This window comes from Apteryx rowi, unplaced genomic scaffold (genome assembly GCF_003343035.1).
Source record: "Apteryx rowi isolate R43461 unplaced genomic scaffold, aptRow1 scaffold_302, whole genome shotgun sequence".
NCBI classification, from domain to species: domain Eukaryota; kingdom Metazoa; phylum Chordata; class Aves; order Apterygiformes; family Apterygidae; genus Apteryx; species Apteryx rowi.
In genome coordinates, this window is record NW_020449442.1 from 97,170 (window position 1) to 116,830 (window position 19,661).

The 19,661-nt window shown below is 37.0% G+C and overlaps 1 protein-coding gene across 2 annotated transcripts in view; it reads left to right on the forward strand.

The window, feature by feature from the left end:
- TBK1 (TANK binding kinase 1) overlaps positions 1-19,661 on the forward strand; it is a 31,176-nt gene that overhangs the window by 1,294 nt on the left and 10,221 nt on the right. Inside the window, exons 1-12 of one of the 2 annotated variants that reach the window (XM_026070056.1) lie at positions 2,308-2,505; positions 3,396-3,515; positions 5,370-5,510; positions 6,338-6,467; positions 7,019-7,200; positions 7,812-7,972; positions 9,399-9,509; positions 11,552-11,731; positions 13,212-13,408; positions 15,601-15,659; positions 17,423-17,514; positions 17,949-18,050. In XM_026070056.1, coding sequence (XP_025925841.1) covers positions 3,429-3,515; positions 5,370-5,510; positions 6,338-6,467; positions 7,019-7,200; positions 7,812-7,972; positions 9,399-9,509; positions 11,552-11,731; positions 13,212-13,408; positions 15,601-15,659; positions 17,423-17,514; positions 17,949-18,050 — 1,442 coding nt within the window. In that variant the 5' untranslated portion in view covers positions 2,308-2,505; positions 3,396-3,428. Of the gene's footprint in view, positions 1-2,307; positions 2,506-3,395; positions 3,516-5,369; positions 5,511-6,337; positions 6,468-7,018; positions 7,201-7,811; positions 7,973-9,398; positions 9,510-11,551; positions 11,732-13,211; positions 13,409-15,600; positions 15,660-17,422; positions 17,515-17,948; positions 18,051-19,661 lie in introns of those variants that run through there. The other variant, XM_026070054.1, reaches the window with a different exon arrangement.

A 19,661-nucleotide genomic window follows, 5' to 3' on the forward strand; every position in this document is an offset into this window, starting at 1 on the left:
GGGCCGCCCCCCGGGCGGGAGGGAGCCCTCGGCTCCTGTGCAGGCCGCAGCTGGCCCCGCCGCCAAAATGGCATCTGCGGCAGCGGACCGGGCCGTTGCCGCCCTCACGCACCGGGCACGGCGGGCCGGGGGTCGCCGCGGGGGCTCCTGTCAGTCCGGCACTGGCCTTCGGGTTTGAAACGCCGAGAGGGGCGAGGGGTGGGAAGCGGGGGCCTCGGGGCAGGAGGCTTCCTCCTTCCCGGGAGTTGGAGGGGGCTGCAGAAAAGTACAAAACCTTCGCGCTTACCGCGCCCTGCAACGCGAACAGCGTTTACGAGAAACCTCGGCAGCTTCCTGTCAGCTCTGGTGGCACACAGGACCTTGCCTGGTGGCAGAAATATCCCTCGCTTTAACTTAATCACCTGTCCTCGCCTGCCTAGTGAACTTCTGCTTTGTAGCTGTTAACAGGGGAGCTGCCTGCCCTGTGTGCTTCGCTGGTGTGCCTGAGGAAACATGCAGCTTCTTCCTAGCGGTTAGAAGCAGCCAGTGCTCCTTCTGCATTAAAGCGTTAGGAGTTTGGGGGGGGGGGGGGGGAATCAGGTTAGCAACACAGTCTTCTTCCCCTGCAGTCCCCCCTGCTGACCTGTAACGAAGTGGTGCCGCCAGAAGCAAAAAAACACAAAAAGAAAAAGCTGCCCCTAAACCCTTGAAATACTAGTGAGTCGTGGAGGAGAATAAATCAAACAAGTGACAGGAGCAAGACCTTTAGATCTCAGTGTGGAGCTTCTGGCTGATGTAGCATTAGCGTTTATAACCATAAGTGAGGCATGAAGAAATGAAAAGTTCAGTATTAAATTTATTAACAGGACCAGTCATACAGTTAGAGATTTGTTTTCTTTGAATATGAAACTCTTGGTGAGTGAATGAATTTAGGAAGATAATGGGAGACATGGGGAGAAAACAATGTCAGCAAATGCTGAGTACTTAGAAAAGTTCCATTCTGAATTAGTCTAAGAAAGGAAAGATATTGTGAATCCAGAATGGGAAGAGAGAAGAAAACAGAAGTAAAGAGTTGTAATACATTATGGAAGCTATTAAATAATTTTTTTTATAATTTGAAGATGAAAATCAAAGCTGAAGGAGACTTTATGTCTTTAAACTGAAGGCTGTGACTTTGTTATTATTATAAAAATAATATTTTGACAGCAAAGTGTAATAGTGCAACACTGACTTTATTTTGGAGCTGGATATGTTCCTGGGGTTAACATTGACATAATTATATCTTTCTAGTTTTATTACTAAGAAAAGTGAACCTTGAGTACTCATTAGTAATTTACTTTGGTTTTAATCTAATGGATGAAATCCCAGCTCAACTGCCACAAACTTGTCTTTTTTGTTTGTTTTCACCCATTGATCCTGATGCAAATTTAATTTGAAAGCAAGAGGGTGGAGAAAGAGAGTTGATCTCTCTTAAGCTAGCTATAAGCTATGACATTTCTGTCCCTTCAGGCAACATGATGATTTCGTTTCTAATTGGCTACTAAAGTTTTTAGGATTTTAACAGACATTGGAAAAGAAACTCTCTGTTTACTTGATCATTCTTCACACTTGGTGCCTGCTTAGAAAGGATTTATTATGTTTCTGAGTCTTGGTATGAGGTGATGAATGTTGCATCTAACTAGGTGACAAAACACATATTTACTTGTAATGTGCCAGCTGGCATGTTACAATTAGGAGTTTTAATTATGAAAAAGATTTTTTTTTATTGTGTTCAGAGACCATTTTTCAAATGGTTTTCAGAGTGGACTATATATTAAATTTCCTTGCAGATGTCTTCCTTATCCTTTATGCCTGCATCATACAGTTCTTTGGCGTCTATAGTAGTTGCCAATTGGGAGAAGTTATTTCAGTATTGTAAGTTGTCGTAGCAGAGTTAACTGAGTAATGTAAGGGTTTTTTTTGTGTGGGGGGTTTTTTTTTAGCCAGCTGTGCTTTTTAGTTCTTTTAATGCATTTTAGCGGCTTGAAAGGATGTCACTGTGTGACAAGCTAGCTATTTGCAGATCCCCAGTGAATCGGTTTAAGAATTGCTGTCTCTTGTTCAATTTGAGGTAGAACCTTTCTTCCCTTGCCTAGGCGTTAAGAACATACATTGAAAGAAGCAGTTGCTTTTTTTTTTTTAAGCAGGGTTTTTTTTTGCTGCATCATCCTGAATTTTGTTTTGGACTACTGTCAAGTCTTTGCATTGCATCTGTGCTTTCTGTATGTTACCTGTAATTGCCAGGATGTTTTGGGACAGGTTGGTAAGAAACTGCGCATCTCGTACAATGAGGAAGTAGCTAAATGAAAGTATAACATCAGAAATTGTTACAAATAGAAGTGTGTTCAGCTGAAATCAGGTGAAATTTTCTGCCTCTCTGCTGCATTGCGTGGGTACGATAGAAATCCCGAGAAGGCTGGAGCTGCAGAGCGTGATGGCTTGCTGGTGCTCTCGAGCTCAGAGCACAACTTCCTCCGCTTCCCTGGGGTAAATGTTGAGAGAGACTTCTGCTTGGGTTTGGTCTGTAAGCCAGTGAGTTCTTCAAAAGTACCCACTACCTTCTGGTAGTAAACAGGCACAGGAGATGCTTTTGTGTTTCTTCTTTCAGTAGTTATGGGAAAGGCCTTTTTATTTACTTTCTTTTTGATACCGGTTAGCTGTTTCTTGTTAATTCCTTCAGTGACTGCCATTAACACAGGCTGCCACAGAGCAGAGTTTAGAAATGTGGGAGAAACATCCTTTAATTTCTTCCCGTGGTGATTGATGGTTCTACCAAGTTGAAAATATTTGTGACTAATTACCTAACCCATGTAAAGCTAGCTTTCTGTAAGAAGGTAGTCCAGTTCTTCTCCAGTTGTACTGAGGTACAAGGCTGTATCTTCTGTTATTTAGTTATCTTCCAGATCCAAACTGATCTTAAAGGTATGCTTATCTGCCACCGTCTCCTATGTTGTGCGTTTTTTGCCATGTGTACTGAATCATGGAGTTCAGTTACAGAGGTCCTGCTCATCTTAAGAACTTGTGCACGAGAATTTCAGTTTTTCCTATAATTTTCATTACTGTATCATTTAAAGACATATTTACAATAGAACAGTGATTGTAAGGCTTTCACTTTTCCAGCTGATTTTTCAAACAAGGTTTGGGGAGTAAAGACCTCAAATGCTGAGAGATGTTGTTAAAGGTGTTAGTTTTAACTTCTGTTAGTGTTGAGCTTGTTTTTTGATTTTTTTTTAATTTCATCTCTTATTACTCTGCTTATTTGTTCTTAATTTCTTCACTATGTCATTGGAGTTGTATTTCAGTTTTTCTAATTAAAAAGTCCCCTTCATGTATTTTAATAAATTATAATTGGGTATATCTAACCTTTTATTTTTAAGGTCAAGAAGAAAACTGACTAATCCAGAGCAAAGATGCAGAGCACTTCAAATTACCTCTGGCTTTTGTCTGACATTCTAGGACAAGGAGCTACTGCAAATGTTTTTCGTGGACGACACAAGGTTTGTGAGGAATTACTAATCTGGGTAGCACGTAAAATTAAAATATTTTCATATGTGAGTAGCATCATGGAATCATGAAAAACTGTTCAAGATCTGGGCATAAGGCAAATGTGTTTTTATAACTATTCATAGGTAGTTTTTGATTGTTAATGTATTCATCCAATGAATTGGAGTTCTATACAGTTATTTCTGTTTTTTTGTTTGTTTGTTTACAGTATGTATTATTAGCCTTTAAAATACTAATAGCTAAAGTTAATTCTTCATTTCTTCATTTTTCAGTTTTATGGAAAAAATACTCCTTGCTTAAGAATTTAAATAGAAATAAAAATCTCGGGTTTTTATTACACGATATGTTATTTTTGTCATTGTTAAATTCTCTTCTCTTGGTATTTTCCCAGTTCTATTAAAAACATGTTTTCTGTGATTTTATGATAACATATTAAGAACATTTCATTTATGGTACAAGATCATATCTAATGAAGTGGCTGTTAATCTATGTCTATGTATTATTAAGTCAGTGCTTCACGCATGTCTAGGACCTGGCTGTAAACCACCTTTCTTGGGTGACACGTGCCTTGACTAATCAATACAAAATAGTGCATCTTTGAGCAATTTTGCCTCATAAATTGTATACTACTGCATGTGTTGTAACCTGAGGAGCTAAAATGGTCTTATTTATGTAGGTCATTTCATTCCTATGAATTTCACAGTATGTGTCACAAAATGAAGATAAGCCTAGTTGTGGTAGTAAAGTTCCCTTTTAGCAATGATATTCTGAAATCAATATGAAGTTTCATATCAGCTGCAGTGTTCTCTGCTTTCCACATTTCTCTCTGTAAAGGAACCCTAAGCCATAGCTAACAGGTAGGGTGCTTCTCCGGCCGAGGGAATTTCAACACAGTGATTCCCCTGTAAAAGCTTGTTATGGTTTCATGGTTGCACCTCTCATCACCCTTGCTGCTCTGAGAAGACAACTTGCAGCTTGGTGTCAATGGGAGAAAAACAGTGCTTGGGCACCAGTGATGCACATAAGTGTGCTGTACAGCAAGCCCAGGGTGAATGCAGGAAAGCTTTGTCCTTAAAAGAATCTGTTGCACACAAGGCTGCTAATGTAAACTCATTCCTAGTGTGGGCACGGTGTGTTGCTCTGGAGTTGCACACTAAACTGGTGTTGTAGGTGCGTGAAAGAGTTGAGGCTCAGTCTCAGTCAAGAACTTTGGTCTCCTGATTAAGCTCTTGGCTGTGCTCCTGACACTGAGTAGGTACGTTTGAATGTGGTCGTGTACCTGTTTCTTCCATTCAGGGTTTTGCATGAGTGGTATGCAGTGCTTGATGCTGCCTTCATTTAAAAAAATAAAATATTGCTTTATCAGCATAAACAGAACAATAAAGGAAAAAAAGAGAGTAATGTTCAGCTTCCTAAAGTTGTCTCCTAACTTGAGCAGGCCATAATTCTTAACTGTAGCAGCTGCCTGTCTCTCCAATTGGCACAAGTGGCTTAGCTCTTGCTGAAAAATTCTGTTTCTTTTTCAGTGTAGTTTATGGGTCATTCTGGAATGTGTGGCCTTTGTTATGCTAGCTATTCTTTTTTAAAAAACACTTAGATTTTGTGGGTTTGAGTTTCCCTTCTGCTAATCTCCTTACTTCTAGTCTGTTTTAAGCTAGACCAATACATACATATATATTTTTTTATTAGCATCTGAATTTCTAACTTAATACAAAATACTACTTTGAATTATTTCCAGTCCGATTATGCTGGTGCACACGTCTCAAAACACTTGGCTACTGAGTGTGGGTACGTTTACAATCTCAAGCTTCTGTTTTATTAACAACTTGAATATTTTTTTCAACCAGAAAACTGGAGATTTATATGCCGTCAAAGTATTTAACAGTATAAGCTTCCTTCGTCCTGTGGATGTTCAGATGCGAGAGTTTGAAGTACTGAAGAAACTGAATCATAAAAATATCGTCAAATTGTTTGCTATTGAAGAAGAGGTAATGAATTGTTGTTGTGGTCTGAGATGTATGGCAGTAACCACAGTAACTGTTCTTTTTGCTTATAGCCTCAGTTATAAAGGATAAAGTACATTTTTAATTTTACATTTAATTTTGCATTTTTTTATAGATGACTCCCCCTCTTTTTTTTTTTTTTTTTTTTTTGAAAGAATAGGCTTGCTTTCAGTGTTTAGCTGCAGGATGTTCTGATTCTTCAGAGCCAGCTCAAGAAGCCAGTGTCCTAAGCTTTATCTTGAATCAGGTTTTTAAGTTATTTTTATATATGAATATGAAGTATGGACTGCTAAGACAGATAGTTAGCAAACAAGATGAATATAGTTCAAGTACAGTAAACACTTGAAAACTGGAGGTATTTCAGTAATCCTGACAATTTTGTGATTTTGCTTTGTAACCAATTCAAATAATGACATAGTACATGTAGAATTGTATCTGGGTATGAATTACAGTAATATTGCTGGAACTGAGACGGATCAGGTGAAGTGACCAGATGCAGAGATGGTAAAGTAAGAGGAAAGAAGGAGAATTGCTGCTCTCTGCTCTTCCCTGCTGCAGTTTCTTGTTTTTCCACTGTTACCTGCTCTGTAAGGACCTAGAACTGGAAGCTTTCTTAATTTTTTCCCCATTCAAAGTTAGAATGAATGAAACAACGTAAAAATTGGTTTGTACCTCCTTACAAGTCCCAGTCTGTTGGTGGTCTTTAAATCTACCTGCTGATTTTTTTGTTGTTGAGAATAAGCTCCTGTGGCTATACATGATTTCTGATATTGTTTTTACATTATTCACAAACTTTTTTTATTGTTTTCCAGACAACGACTAGACATAAAGTACTAGTTATGGAATTTTGTCCATGTGGGAGTTTATATACTGTTTTAGAAGAGCCGTCTAATGCCTTTGGTTTGCCAGAGTCTGAGTTCTTAATTGTTTTGAGAGATGTGGGTATGTAGACTTTGCATTTTAGTCTAATTTGTTGATTAAAACAAATTCATGCTAGTTTTGTTTATCTTAAAATAACAAGAGACAAGGAATTTAAATGACTGTCAACTAATTTAACAAATGAATACGCTCATACAGAGTCACATCTTTTATTCATATTGGTGTAAGCATTAAGAAGCCATTTTTGCTTAAAACTGATTAAATTTTTTTTTCTGTTTCAAGATTGTTATGCATTGGACTGTTCTCTTGTGATAGTTCATCTCAGAAGTAGAGAAATAATGATGTTTACTCATGTCTGCCTGCTGTTATAAAAATTTTCTCCATTACTTTATGGGAAGGATGTTTGAGAGCAAAAAATACTGTTATTTAGCTGTTGGAAAGAAGAAAGGAAAAGATGCTTAGAATAGTCTTTGGTCTTCTTGTTAATCTGGTGTCCTTTCACGTTCTCCTTTCCCCAAGAGGAAGTAAACACATGTCGTGTTAGTTACATTTCAGTGTTTGTGCAGTGTGTGTCCATATGCATGCGTTTAATTCTTTATTGCTTTTTATTGAAGTGGCTGGGATGAATCATCTCCGGGAGAACGGAATAGTGCACCGTGACATCAAACCAGGCAATATAATGCGTGTTATAGGTGAAGATGGTCAGTCTGTTTACAAACTGACAGACTTTGGTGCTGCAAGAGAACTGGAAGATGATGAACAATTTGTTTCTCTCTATGGCACAGAAGAGTATTTAGTAAGCCCATATGATTTTACTTTCTGTTGAAGTAATGTTTGAAGCCTGGGATCCTTCGTGATGAAAGTTGAATAGGTGAAGTTCAGACCACTGGGAATTAATATTTAAACCTTCATATTATAATTGTTTTTATAACTTTCCACCTTTTTCACCTTGGGTGAGGCAGAGAAGCATCAGTGCAAACAGGCATAATTTTCTTCCCCCCATTCCCTAAAAATGCTTTCTCATACTTCATATCCTAACTGATACTCTCCTCTGCTATGGACCTTTTGCAAATTTAGTTTCTGTTGTTTCAAAATCATCTGGAGGGTTACTGGCCTTCTCTTCTTTACTGTTGTTTTATTCCAGTAGTCTATTTTTAGCAAAATTTTTTAATGTATTTGGGAAACCTTAATAAAGGTGGCTATCATATACCTAGTGAGCATTTTTGTGATACTCTGTTGAAATAACTTGTGTTGTGAAAACTTAAACAACTTCTACAATACAAGCTAACTTCACTTTTTGATTAAAGAAGTAAGTGTTTAGAATGGCGGATTAGATTGGGTTTTTGTTCTTTGTACTGTTTATAAAGCAATTCTAAGTTCTTTTTATCTGTTTCTTTTTCTCTTTAGCATCCAGATATGTATGAGCGAGCAGTTTTGAGGAAAGAGCATCAGAAAAAATATGGAGCAACAGTTGATCTGTGGAGCATAGGGGTGACCTTTTACCATGCTGCAACAGGGAGTTTGCCTTTCCGACCTTTTGAAGGACCTCGTAGAAACAAGGAAGTGATGTAGGTAATTTAGAAGGAGAATTTTATCTATTCATAAATTAAGGCACTCCATGAAAATCTTTTATCACGAATACTTCCTACGCGCACACAGTGAACAATATAATAATAATGGAAATATTTAAGTTATAACATTCTTTAACATTCTTCTTTAGCAAATTTACTTTGTGTGGGACGTTAAGAATTACATGTCAGAGCTCGCTGAAAATACTGATGTTTTTCCACATGTTTTCCTTCACCATTGCACTAGCCTGGTCTGTTGCCCTGTGGCATTTATAACTTGGATGTTCAGACCAAGTTGCTATTTTCTGAAATTTGTTCTTTCAGTGCTGCAAATTTTTGTTGTCCTTTGAATGATTGTCCTTTCAGAAAGTCTTGTAATGCATGCACTAGCCATGAAATTGATGTTTTATTATAGCAGAATCATGTTTTTACTTAATATTTCACACAGTCAGCTACTGTGGTTGAAGATAACAGAGATAGATCCTGAACGTGAAACAGAAGTCATGTCTGTGATATGCTAGGTGGATTCCATTCCTGTCTCATCATAATATAGTTTTCTCTTTGTTCTTCTTCTGTATTGTATTCTGTATTGTTAGATGGTATTTAGGAACTCTTAATTTGCCAGTAACTCCTTTGTACTGGTAGTCCTTGTCATAGCTGACTCCCATTTTTTTAGTTTAAGGAACTGCCCATCCTGTGGTTCTCCCACAGGTGTTCTTGTTACTGTCTTGTATGCCTGATGGAGAAGCAAAGAGCTGGATTATGTTTTGTATGGAACTCATCCTCCGAAAAGAGGAACACAATTGAAATTTTCTGTTGGAAAAAGCCTATAGCTCTTGATTCGTTTCATGAGAAATCTGAGCAATACTAGCCTGTTAGGTACAAAGTTAGGCAAATACCAAATTTTGTCTAAATCACTGGATGTTTTCAAGTTAAAATAACTTCTCAAAGCTGGCTAATACTCATTCCTTCCATCGCCTTTCCTTCTTCCTCCCCAAGTGACTTTTTGGTAGGTAAATGTCATCTCTTGTCATGGAACATGCTAGAAATTAGTCAGGTAAATGCTTAAATTGAACTGCTTTGGAAATCTGTCTTTGATTAACACTTGTGAAAAAACTTCAGCTTCTTCCAATAAGTCTCCTAAACTTTTGTCAAATCTGAGGTGGGCAAAATTGCCTCTCTAGCACAGCCCATATTGTTTCCTTTTCATGAAGGTTACTATTTTAGCATCACTCCTAGCTGTGTCAGTTTGTAAATGAAACTCCCTAATTATTGCATCACCCCTAAACAACAGAGTAGCCTAATGTTTGCTCTCACTTCAGAATCTGTGCTTATATTATTGATTCCCTTTTGAGGATTAGTTTCCTAGACCTATATATAGGAAGTAGTAGTTGAAGATTATATTAATTTTTGGAATACATCACAGGTACAAAATAATCACTGGAAAGCCTTCTGGAGCTATTTCTGGAATACAGAAAGCAGAAAATGGACCAATTGAATGGAGCTGGGAGATGCCTGTTTCTTGTAGTCTTTCAAAGTAAGTTTGAACCTCTCATCAGGTGTTACAATGCTACTTGGTTGGGCTTTTCTTGTTATTCTCTCAGTATCAGGTCTTTGGAACAGAGGTCTGGCTGCTGCAGTTGTTTTCCTTGAACTTTTCAGTAGATCTATAAAGTATATCACTAGCTTATGAAATGTTTTTTATTCCAAACTATCCATATAGTTTTATGACTGCTAATTTACAGTTAGCACCTAAGAATCTGAAGTGGTATGAGTAGAAGAAAGTTTATTTCTTCTCCACCCCAATCTCCACTCACCCTCAGAAAGGAGTATAATGATTTGTTACGAACACATGGTGCTTCATGTAAACCTTGATTTGACATCCCCTCTTTCTTGCAAGAGTGTGACTTCAGACATTCCACAGATTAGGCAGTAGGAATTAAATAAGGAAAAGTTAGTTCAGAGAGACTTGCGTTTTTTCTAGAAAACAATTCACTTGAGTTCATTTAACATAGTCACATGGTGTCTTTGAAAATTTTATCTCATTTGTTGATATTTTGACTTAATATTTCATAATACTCAGTAGGAGGAGCCATGCAAACTATTTTAGGCATAAAGAGTAATTCTTGCTGATATACATAATGGGAAGCTATGTGTAAAGGGAAAACTGAAATGTATATACCAATGTAATCCAGCCTTCAGTATGTTAAGGATGATTGTCCCTTTTTAACAAATTTCCTTAGCAGTTGTAACATGAAGGATGTGATGACAATGTTATCTTAAAAAAAAAAACAAAAAAACCCACTCCTGTAAGTCATTTACCTATTTATCTGAGACTACTTACGTACTTTAAAATTACAGATGTTCTTAAGTACCTTGCTGAGTGCTTATTCAGAGCTGTTATTCCCTTTCATGGAGAAGGGAGAGAGAAATTGTTCTGTGAACAGACTGTAAAAACAAACTTTCCTGAAAGCCGAATACTTGGATCCATAATGGGTATAGAGTGGAAGCTTATATAAACTCTTGCAATACAGAACTTGCAATTTATAAATATTTTTCATGATACTGCTGAGTTGTTTTCTCTGCTTATTGTGTGCAATAAAGAACCAATAAAGAAAGCAGATTTTTAACTGAATGTCTTTTTATAGTAATATTTTCAAGCAGCATTTAAACAGTATTTGTTGCTATGAGTTAGGTACTAAGGTGAGTTATGAGCCTGGCATCCATTGACCTGTAATGGGGCCATCAATATGCTTCTAAGCCACTGGCATTCTCTTCAAAATGTTACCAGTTTTTACTGGCTGGATTCAAGTTTGATACGTGCATGTATTGTTAAAACTTTGGATGAAGAAGTTTCCTGCGATAGCACAGGAGTAGGATCCAGAAAGTTCCCTGCAGTTCAGATTCTCAAAGTAGAAACACAAGAAACTTAAAATGGCCTTTCTCCCAGGTGGTGATGACCAGAAGACAGTCCTGCGCATTCTTCTTTGCTGCAGTTCTTAGCTGGTCATCATTGCCCTGCTCCCAGATGTCGTGGTAGTCTCCCTTGATCTGCCAGTTGAGCTGCGTGCGTTTAACTCCATCTCAGTCAAGATGAGTTCCATTAGTATTAACAAGTTAAATAATAAGTCTCTGCTAACCCCGTTTATTTGGACTGAAAGCAACATAGAGTGCTCACACAAGCAGCTCAGCTGGCAGACTGTTAAATGGTAGTAACATCCTCCAAAGTGATCAACTGTGATAGGTGTGTTGAGTGAGCTGGGGAACCGATTATTGCCCAGCCGTGGTAGAAGATGACCCTAGCTTGGTGATGTAAGCTCTTTAAATTGCTTGCCATTTTTCCATTGTCTATGAATATTTGTCAAATACCAAAGAAAAAATATTTGGTAGTCAAGCCTAAAAAGGACATAGATAACGTATGAACATTCTGTCATTCAGCAGAGGGGAAAAAAAGAGCTGGAGTGTTGTTCAAGGTGTAAAAGGTAGGCTTGCATTCATGAGAGAGGTCAAATAAAATATTGCAATTGGTCACAACATGAAAAGATTCAAGTTGTCATATCTCTTCCTGGTGTACTCTAGGGGTCTGCAAGTACTGCTCACACCTGTCCTTGCAAATATTCTTGAAGCAGACCAGGAAAAATGCTGGGGATTTGACCAGTTCTTTGCAGAGACAAGTGACATACTGCACCGAATAATAATCCACATCTTTTCACTACAGCAGATGACCTTACACAAAATTTATATTCACAGCTATAATACGTAAGTATTTTCTCTATATTTTAATTTCCTTGCTCTTATTCAGTCAAACAGTACTGTGACCCAAAATCACCAGTGTTACAAATTCACTAGCCTTTCCTTGACAGTTTATCTAAGTGTAAGTTGTAATGGGCTGTATTCATTGCTTATATAAATATGTTGATAATAAAATATTTCTAATAAAAATAAAATAATTGAAGACTGAATCAACTCATATTAATCTTAATCAGTGACAGAACACACTAATCCTCCATGTGTTACAGTGCTTGAGTTTTACCAACCGAGCCCAGGTTCATATATGCTACTATTAAATACATTTATTTGCAAGATAGTTTTTCAAATAGTGTGTTCAAAACCCTTTTGCTTATCTTGTCATCAAAAATATAAAACATGCACATCATCTGTGTCAGACATAAAAGTCTTACAGGGTTTCCAAGAGAAGCTGTAGGTGGCATGTTTAGGATCCTGAGTTATATGGAGTTCTTTTTATTATCATCAAGCACTGATATTAGAAGCTGTAAAGTCTTGCTTACAGTTTGATATAAAAATAAATGCCTTTTCTCTGCTTTAGATAATACAAAGAATGTCTTATTCTCTAATATGAGAGCAGATATAATTATTGCATCAAATGCTGTAGATACAGTACTATCCTTTTCTAATTATTCTTTTCCATTCTGAGATTTGTATTTTGAGAGAGCCTGAGCACTATTTTTGCAGATAAATCCTGTTTGTACCTCTAATTGCTGTTTGAACTCTACTTTCTAATTTTTTTGTTATTTATCTTTATTATTATTTAAATGCAAGCTGCCATATTAAGAGGTGACAGTATATTAGTGCTGCATTGGAGACAAACTGGTCCTTTCCGTTAGTGTGTCTAAGTGTGGTTTTTTTTTCTTTTTCAATTATAATTTTCTATACCTTGTATTCATTGTCTACTGGAAATAGAACACCAAAGTGTCTTTGGTCTTCCTAACCACTGCTGTTCTAGGAGGTAATCTGGCCACCTGTTAGCATCTGGGTTGAATTTCAGGTGTGTGCTGTTTCACATGTAAAACACTGGACTTTTCTCTTGGAGAGACCAACCTCTCCTTTTAAGAAATAAGTATTTTTGAGAAAACTGAAGCATGCTTCCTTCCTCTCATTTGCTGTTGCCTGTTTGTACTGACCTTCAGACTACAAGTCAAAGCAAGTTTGTTTACATAGTCATTTACAAAAATGTGCTTTGGTGGAAAATCAGAGGTATAGAGGGGAGTTTGATATTTTGCAGGAAATAGCCTTTTATTTTAACAGAGCAAGCTGTAGCCTTAGGCAGTACTGCTTTTTTGTTTGTTCTTTTTATAAATCAAATGCTGTATGTCTAAAAACAACTCTTAATTCAACAGAAATAAGAGATGTTTATTTAAATAATACAAAAGCTATGAGTTGCTAAGCTGTTGTATTTTAGTGAATCTAACTAGTACTGAATATGTTGTTTGTATTATAGAGCTGCTATATTTCATGAATTGGTCTACAAACAGACAAAAATACCATCTCAGAATCAAGACCTGATATATGAAGGTCGGCGTTTAATACTAGAGTCTGGCAGGTTGGCACAACACTTCCCCAGAACTACTGAGGAGAATCCTATCATTGTAGTAAGCAGGGAGACTGTGAGCATTGTTGGATTAATCTACGAAGAAGGTACGTGGAAGTCATTTCCTCCTCCTTAGAGCTATCCTTTGTAAATAGTTTTGCTTGTGTAGTTATGGTTTTATGTCTGGTATATCTTAGACATAGTGTTTCAAAAAAATCTCTGTTGGTATTTGAATCTACTTAAGCAGTTCAGTTTTTTGAAAATGCTGAGTATCCAGCATATTTTTACAATAACAGCAGCTGCTTGTAATGTTGCAAGTGCTGTGAATGTGAGCATTTTTGTGTTAAGAGGTAGTGGTGCATACAGAGTTGTGGGATCTCTGAAGTGTTCTGCTCATAAGGAGTTGAAAGGAACTTTATGGGATGTCGTTCAGAGCTGGTTCTGTGGTTCCACTTCTCACTAAGTGGAAATTCAAGTTTTGCTTTGTTTGTTTTATTTCTGTTGAATGTGATTAGTCTTTCTGTTAACAAAGGAGATCTTAACAACTTACCTTTGCTTAAAGAAGATAATGCCATAGCAGAAAAAAACAAATGAAGTTTTTGCATTTGCACTCATCACAGAGTGGCGTAGAGAAGCCCCTGTGCGGGAGACCTTCTTTATAAGAGATGAGCTGGAGGATGTGCCTCACATTGAGGGAGCAGTGTTGCTTTTGTCAGTATGTCCTACCTAGTGCCTGCTAGGGCCAGCTGGCACTCACCCAGAGGTGCTGAAGGAGTGTGAGCAGATGTGCAGTGTGCAGAAGGATCAACAGGGCTTTTATATCCTGCCAGAACTCTCTGGGAGAGTCAATGAGCATGTGATCAAAGGAGATCCAGTTGGTCCTGGCTACTGGGTTTTTTTAAAGGTATGCAGTGAGGTCCTGCCCCCAAGAGTCTTAGTGAAACTAAACAGTCATGAAATAAGAGGGAAGACGGTTTGTCCCATGAGGACAAACATAGGGCTGAAGGATATAAATAAATGGCTTTCTCCGTGATGAGAGATCATTAGTGAAGCCCTGCAGAAATCTGTGCTGTGCAGCATATTCAAAAGAGATCTGGAGAAAGGAAGTGAGACAGTTTGCTGAAGATACAAAATTATTTAGAACAGTTAAGACAAAGGCAAGCTGTGGGCAAAGGCGGTTGTAGGGGGACCACATGATATTAAAAGGCTTGGCAGTAACAGATTAGATGAACGTGCCTGTACATACAGGTAAAAACAATGAACAGGGTGGGGAGGGAAAACAATCTGAACTTCCTGAGGAGCTTAGCACTAATACTGCTCTGCCTTGCCACTAAGGAAAAAGACCCTGGAGTTGTAGTGGGTAGTTCTCTGGAAACATCTGCTCGATGCTCGGTGGCAGTCAAAACGGCAAATGCAAAGTTAGGAATGGACAATGAGCAAAAAAGAAAGCATTATAATGCACCTGCATGCATTTACAGTGCGCCTTCACCTTGAACTTTGCATTTCCAGTCACTTCTAGGCCCTCTTCCCTCTTCTCTCAAATGGGATATAGAAGAATTAAAATATGTTCCTAGAAAAGCAATAGGGATGGTGAAAGAACTGATTAAATAGACTAAAGATTTTCAGCCAAGAAAGAGATGGTGGGGGAGAAGGAGAAGCAGAAGAGTAGCATGCAGACATCTAATTTCATAGACATCTGAGTAGTGTGCCGAAGCTGTGTAAGGCTTGCTTACTTTCTCTTCTAATAGAAGAACCATGAAATATCAAATTCAGTTGTTGTGTACAGGTTCAAAACAGTCAAGATGAGATACTTCATTACACAAAGTGTACTTAAGCTGCAGATTTTGCTGTAGGATGTGGGTGTTAAAGGTTTTGATGGGTTTGGAAAGCTTCCATTCATGGAAGAGGGAAAAAAAAAATCTATGAAGGGGTTGTGTTAAACACAAATTTCACCGTATCTCAGGAAGTTCTGAACCACAAATTGTGGGAAGCTGGGAGAATCTGACAAGGAACTACCCTTTGCCCTGTTTTTGTATGCTTCCCTAAGCCTCTGCTACTGGCAGCTGTGGAGGATGCACTGAGCTGGGTGACACCCAGTAAGGCTTTCTCATATAGAGGTGGTCTCGGTAGCAGAACAAAATGGGATGCTTTTTACATTCCTAGCTTCTGACTCAGTTGTGTTTGTGAGTTCTAATAAGTAGTTCTAACATATATACTAGTGTATTTATTATTTTATTAAGACTATTTAAGTCTTTTACTGAAAATAAGAAAATACAGACGTATTTGTTTTATATTTCAGTCTTGCTTCCTAAAGTACATCAACGTTATGACTTGGATGGGGATGCCAGCATGGCTAAAGTAAGTTATTATTGTTTTATTTTATATAGCCAACTCAGATAACAATACTGAAATGAAAGCTACTTAATTTTCAGATGAACAGTGCTAATAAAACTATTTTTAATATGCTAGTGAAGATTCTGATTGACAGAGATGTATATATTACTATTTGTTAACAAGTGCTCCAAAAGTATATTTTGCTAAAGCCAGACTTTATTTACAAAATATTTACTTAACTGCTTAAATGTGATATTATTTCTCACCAAAATACGTAATTCACCAACTTTATTTAACTGTTTGCTTTGGAAATCAAACACAATAAAGAGCTAAGGACTGCTTTCACAAATCATTACTTAAACAAAATTTCCACTGCAATCAAGGAGAGAGTTGTCTGAGTTAGTATCTATGTTAATAGGTTTGCTTCCATTGGAAAAGAATGTGTTCTTACTAGTACCATCAGTTTTAAAAGAAGCTTTCGCTTGACTTTCTTACTAAGGGGAGATTAATATTTTAGAGCAAAGTCAATTAACTGATGGTCTTTCATAATCTGTTGTTCCAGAAAAAATACAAATAACTAAAGTTAGATCATTCTAAATATATTTTTCAGTAAGTTAAGTGTTTTCCATGTTAGGTTTATTTGATTCCGTAGTTTTAACTTTTTATCCTTTTGAAAGAGCTTGTCTTCTATGTGAAAGTGACTGACTTAATTTTTTTAGGAATTAGTATTTAGACCAACATTAACTTTATCCATACATACTTCTGAAAAAATCATTAAACATTATCTACTGAGAAATCCATGCAGTGGAAAGATTATTTAACTCTTCTGATTTTCAAAAATCAGTCTTCTAAAGTCCCAGTGCTTTGTTGCTATGTAATGCAGCGATATGGGGGAAGGAGTAGCCTCCTGCTTTTTTGGAGTCCTCAAGTTAGCCAGATTCATAACAGATTTGTGTTCCCCTGAGACAGTGAAAAACTTAACATGAGAAAAATAAAGTTAATTAATTTTTCTCTCAACAGAGAGAAATCTCTAGGACTCTGCAGGAGAGTAGATTTTCAGTTGCCTTTCTTGCAGGTGTTCAGAGTCTCTATGGGAGACAAGTAGTGGATGTTTAATTTTTTTGTCATTATTCTAAAACAACTGAATATGCATAACCGGTGGACTTTGTGACAATCATTTATAGTATGTCTATAAAAGGTTGGCTGCTGAAGAGCCTTGTGTTCAGGCAGGGTAGTCTTAAAAGCATATGTTTTTCTGAAAGCCAGAAGTCTTTCAAATTATTAAATAGAAAGTTGTCAGTTGATATTAGTTACTTAAAATATTTTGCGTTATAATTTCTAAATGGTACAGCAAGCCTGTAAGTAGAATTAGGTGAGTGAAGAGAGGCCCTAACCTTAGGATTTAGAAATTTATCATTTTTATGAGTTTCTTTTAATGTATGTATTTAATACCTGAACTACTGAACAAATGTACTTGTGACTTTCCAGAAAATTAAAGTAAACCCCAAGAGTAAGTGGAGTCATTCTTGTTCATAAAAGACTTATTTTCATCCCTAACTGATTTTCCAGCATAACTGGAAAAACTCATTACCATGTCTAGCTCTGCTTCCATAATGAGTGTTTGATTATCTCCCCACTAATGTTTGGGCAGTTATGCATTTTATACTACCATCTTCATGTTGCTTTTTCTTTTATTAATCTATGTTGCTTTGTTGTGATTAGTTGACTTGAACCAATTGTTAAGAGAATACTAGATTAGTGCTAATGTTGCTTATTTTTTCCACCAGGCAGTAACAGGTATCGTATGTTATGCCAGTAGAGTTGCCAGTTCTTTGCTGCTTTACCAGGAACTGATGCGAAAAGGAATACGATGGCTAACGTAAGCAGTTGACTGAGTTTCAGGGAGCATGATGTATTGTTTTAATTGAAATATGTCTTGGTTGTCAATACATAATTCTGTGATCTTCCAGTACCTTAGGAGGTTTCTTTTTCTCCTTGAATGAGTAGTCTTGAAATTTTTCATTTTTTTCTGACACTGAGGAAACAAAGATCTTTTTGTCTGATAGGAAGTTTTAGGCATTTGCAATTTCACTTTCTCCTCTGATTAATTAAACTATAATCTTCAGTAATGTGCAGGGAAAACTTTGAGTGGCTTGCGCAAGATAGTCTTGTATGACAGTATTGCTAATGCAATTCTAAATGATAGTAAATCCTACTAGCAGTTATAACTGTAGATATATTATTTTATTACTGATTGCTGGTAAGATGGCAGTTGAATACTTTTTATTATATATTAGTGCTTCACTTTTCTAGGGAAATAATCAAGGACGATTACAATGAAGTGGTTCATAGAAAGACAGAGGTTGTCATCAAGCTGGATTTCTGCAGCAGAAACATTGAGAGAGCTGAGAAAATGTGAGTAGAAGCACTATGTGGAATGTACTGATTTTTCTTTGTCTTCAGTGACAACTGTATTTTAAGTTATGTTTGTTTACAGATTTTTTTCAATATGAAAATTAAATTTGAAATGGAATGGATTTGCTAATGGCAGTGACTTAAGCATCAGCCCTAGTAATCAGCTTTCTCAAATTTGAGTGTTAATTTTGCTCCTTTACTTAGTGAGAAGAAGTAATTACTATTTGATAGTGTATGTTCTTTTTCTCCTTTCCTCTCTGACACAGCTCATTTGCTGTTGTTGACTTTAGGAGCTATAGTAAAGCCTGGACAAAGAATCTAGTAGCTTTCCTTATAAATAGTGCTTTTGTCACTTAGTTTGCTTGTGTGCGTTTATTAAGGATGAATTTAAATACTGCCACTTTCACAGCTTTAAGACCTTAGCACTTTTTCCATGGAAGGAATTTTAATGTTCAGATAGGAGATAGAACAGTTGTAAAATATTTCTATAAATTTGCATTAGGAGATCACTAGTTGTGAAGTTGTAAAGGTTATAAAGTTGAAAACATAGGGAAAAAAATTAGGGTTGCTCCTATAATACCAGTTTAGCTGTTGTGCATGTATGTTGTGACTAGTCTCTACCAGTATGTTTGCATAGCTTTTTTTTTTTTTTTTCCCCTCCGTGTCAGCTCTTCCTTATTAAGGATATATTCAATGGAAAGTTGTTGAACGTTTTTCCTTCTTTCATGTGTTGATTACCAAACAGCTTATTTGCTGCAAGCTGTTCATACTTTTACTCCAAAAACAGAGTTATTAGTTTCTTCACTGGCTTTTCTTTAGTATTCCTTACTAAACAGGGCTTCAACAAGTAATTATCCTCATCAGTGTTTATTAGACCTAGCTCTGTGAGATAAGTATCTCTGAGATACTGTTCCTGCTGTACAACTTGTGAACATAAGCACATAAAAATAAAGTTCAGAAATATCCACAGATACTTCTGATGCCAAATGGAGATGCTCAGGCCATGATTTTTCAGACTGCTTTATTGTGTACTATTTTATATGTTTAAACACAGTCTCCGTTACCCTTAGTTGTAGCAATGAGTGCTTGCTTTTGCAAATCAGAAACTGATTCTATATCAAGCATTTGTAAAATAAAAGGCATAAATCTTATAATTTGGAAATCCTGGTTTAAATTACTTGCCTAGCCTTCAGCTATCTTACAGTGTTATTCTTGCTTTTATTGCAGTCCCTTTTCATTTTTAATGAATGAGGTAGAGCTCTATAAAATGGATCCTTTGGCAAAATTAGTATGTGAACCTCTTTCTGACTGTCACAGTACATGCATATAAGGAGGTCAAAAGTAAACTGCACAGAAAGTCATCTCTTGTCCCTCTTCTGATTGGCTTTAGATTAGTTTGCAACTCCAGTGCATTCAACAGCATCTCATTTACCTCATGAAGTTCAGTAAAGGGAAGGAATAACCCCATGCACCAGTACAGGTTGGGGGCTGACCTGCTGGAGAGCAGCTCTGCAGAGAAGGACCTGGGAGTGCTGGTGGACACCAAGTTAAGCATGAGGCAGCAATGTGCCCTTGTGGCCAAGAAGGCCAATGGTATCCTGGGGTGCATCA